The 2,500-nt window shown below is 47.6% G+C and overlaps 1 protein-coding gene across 3 annotated transcripts in view; it reads left to right on the forward strand.

Annotated features, from left to right (window-relative positions):
- Positions 1-2,500, forward strand: part of mad1l1 (mitotic arrest deficient 1 like 1) — a 108,828-nt gene that overhangs the window by 72,756 nt on the left and 33,572 nt on the right. For all 3 annotated transcript variants that reach the window (XM_045710464.1, XM_045710460.1, XM_045710467.1), the window contains one exon: positions 1,640-1,692. In XM_045710464.1, the coding sequence (XP_045566420.1) occupies positions 1,640-1,692 (53 nt within the window). The remainder of the gene's footprint in view (positions 1-1,639; positions 1,693-2,500) is intronic.

Raw genomic sequence — 2,500 nt, forward strand, 5'->3', positions numbered from 1 at the left:
TTAAATCGGAAAGTCGCTACCCCAAATTGATTTCAGACTAATATAACAAATTATTCCTTTCTCTTCTCCTCTCCACCTCCTCTCTTCTCTCCTCCTCTCTTCTCCTCTCCACCTCTCCACCTCCTCTCTTCTCTCCTCTCTTCTCCTCTCCACCTCCTCTCTTCTCTCCACCACTCCACCTCCTCTCTTCTCTCCACCTCCTCTCTTCTCTCCACCTCCTCTCTTCTCTCCACCTCCTCTCTTCTCTCCACCTCCTCTCTTCTCTCCTCTTCTCTCCTCTTCTCTTCTCCTCTCTACCTCCTCTCTTCTCCTCTCTACCTCCTCTCTTCTCCTCTCTACCTCCTCTCTTCTCCTCTCCACCTCCTCTCTTCTCTCCTCTTCTCCTTTCCACCTCCTCTCCACCCTCATCTTCTCCTCTCCACCTCCTCTCTCCTCTCCACCTCTCCACCTCCTCTCTTCTCTCTTTTCTCCTCTCCACCTCCTCTCTTCTCTCCTCTCCACCTCCTCTCTTCTCCTCTCCACCTCTTCTCCTCTCTTCTTCTTTCCTCATCTCTCCCCTCTCCACCTCCTCTCTTCTTTCCTCTCCACCCCTTCTCATTTTCTCCCCTCCTCTTCCTTCTTCTCCCCACCTCTTCTCCTCATCTTCCTTCCTCTCCTCTCTACCTCTTCTCCTCATCTCCTCTCCACCTCTTCTCCACTCCTCTTCCTTTCTCTCCTCCCCACGTCTTCTCTCCTCCACCACTCCTCTTAAACTCTCCTATCCTCTACCTCTCCACCTCTTCTCATCTTCTCCTCCCCACCTCTTCTCCTCATCTTCTCTCCTCTCCACCTCTTCTCCACTCTTCTTTCTTCCTCTCCTCTCCACCACTTCTCCACTCTTCTTGTGTCCTCTCTCCTAGATCTGCATAGTGACTGTGTTTAAGACTATGCAGACTAATCTATATGCCATATTCTCTGCTATGTTCTATATTCTATATGTCATGTTCTCTGCTATGTTCTATGTCAGGGATCATCAATTAGATTCATATTTTCTTTCTGGAGTGGACGGTCGGGAGGCTGGAACAAATTATTTGTAATTATGTAGACTGAAAATTGACCTCAAGAAGGCCAAACAGAAGTTTGACTAAAACATAATCATTTGAAACCTTGTTTTCATGTGTATATGATCACCTGTCTTTCTCTATTATGTGTGAAATACTTGGGAACAATTGATTTTAATGTGAGAAATCTGGAGCTTATTTCTTAAAAAATTTGGGGGCCAAATAAAACCACCCGTGGACCAAATAAAACCACCCGTGGGACAAATAAAACCACCCGCGGGAAAAATAAAATCACCACCCACGGGCAAAATCCGGCCTGCCAGTTCCATGTGTTTGTAGATCTATCTGAGCAGATGGAGCAGTGACTTTTCTGTGTTGTAGATCTATCTGAGCAGATGGAGCAGTGACTGTTCTGTGTTGTAGATCTATCTGAGCAGATGGAGCAGTGACTGTTCTGTGTTGTAGGTCTACTTTAACATGACAGTTCAATGTTAAGTGACTGTTCTGTGTTGTAGGTCTACTTTAACATGACAGTTCAACGTTAAGTGACTGTTCTGTGTGTTCTACATCTGGCTTAACACGACTGTTCTGTGTTCTAGATCTGCGTAAACAGATGGAGAGTGCTGAACTGAAGAACCAGCGGTTGAAGGAGGTGTGGAATGTTGTATTACATAGAAAATAAACATGTTTTATCCCCCTTTCTTCCTCCTACACATCTTATTCCTCTCCTCTACCTCATCTCTCTCTCCTCTACCTCATCTCTCTCTCCTCTACCTCATCTCTCTCTCCTCTACCTCATCTCTCTCTCTCCTCTACCTCATCTCTCTCTCCCTCCTCTACCTCATCTCTCTCTCCCTCCTCTACCTCATCTCTCTCTCCCTCCTCTACCTCATCTCTCTCTCCCTCTACCTCATCTCTCTCTCCCTCCTCTACCTCATCTCTCTCTCCTCTACCTCATCTCTTTCTCCCTCCTCTACCTCATCTCTCTCTCCTCTACCTCATCTCTCTCTCTCTCCTCTACCTCATCTCTCTCTCTCTCCTCTACCTCATCTCTCTCTCTCTCCTCTACCTCATCTCTCTCTCTCTCCTCTACCTCATCTCTCTCTCTCTCTCCTCTACCTCATCTCTCTCTCGCTCCTCTACCTCATCTCTCTCTCCTCCTCTACCTCGTCTCTCTCTCCTCCTCTACCTCATCTCTCTCTCCCTCCTCTACCTCATCTCTCTCTCCCTCCTCTACCTCATCTCTCTCTCCCTCCTCTACCTCATCTCTCTCTCCCTCCTCTACCTCATCTCTCTCTCTCTCCTCTACCTCATCTCTCTCTCTCCTCTACCTCATCTCTCTCTCTCTCTACCTCATCTCTCTCTCTCTCTCTCTCTCCTCACTCTCATCTCTCTCTCGCTCCTCTACCTCATGTCTCTCTCGCTCCTCTACCTCATGTCTCTCTCGCTCCTCTACCTCG

Source organism: Salmo salar, chromosome ssa02 (genome assembly GCF_905237065.1).
Source record: "Salmo salar chromosome ssa02, Ssal_v3.1, whole genome shotgun sequence".
Taxonomy (NCBI): domain Eukaryota; kingdom Metazoa; phylum Chordata; class Actinopteri; order Salmoniformes; family Salmonidae; genus Salmo; species Salmo salar.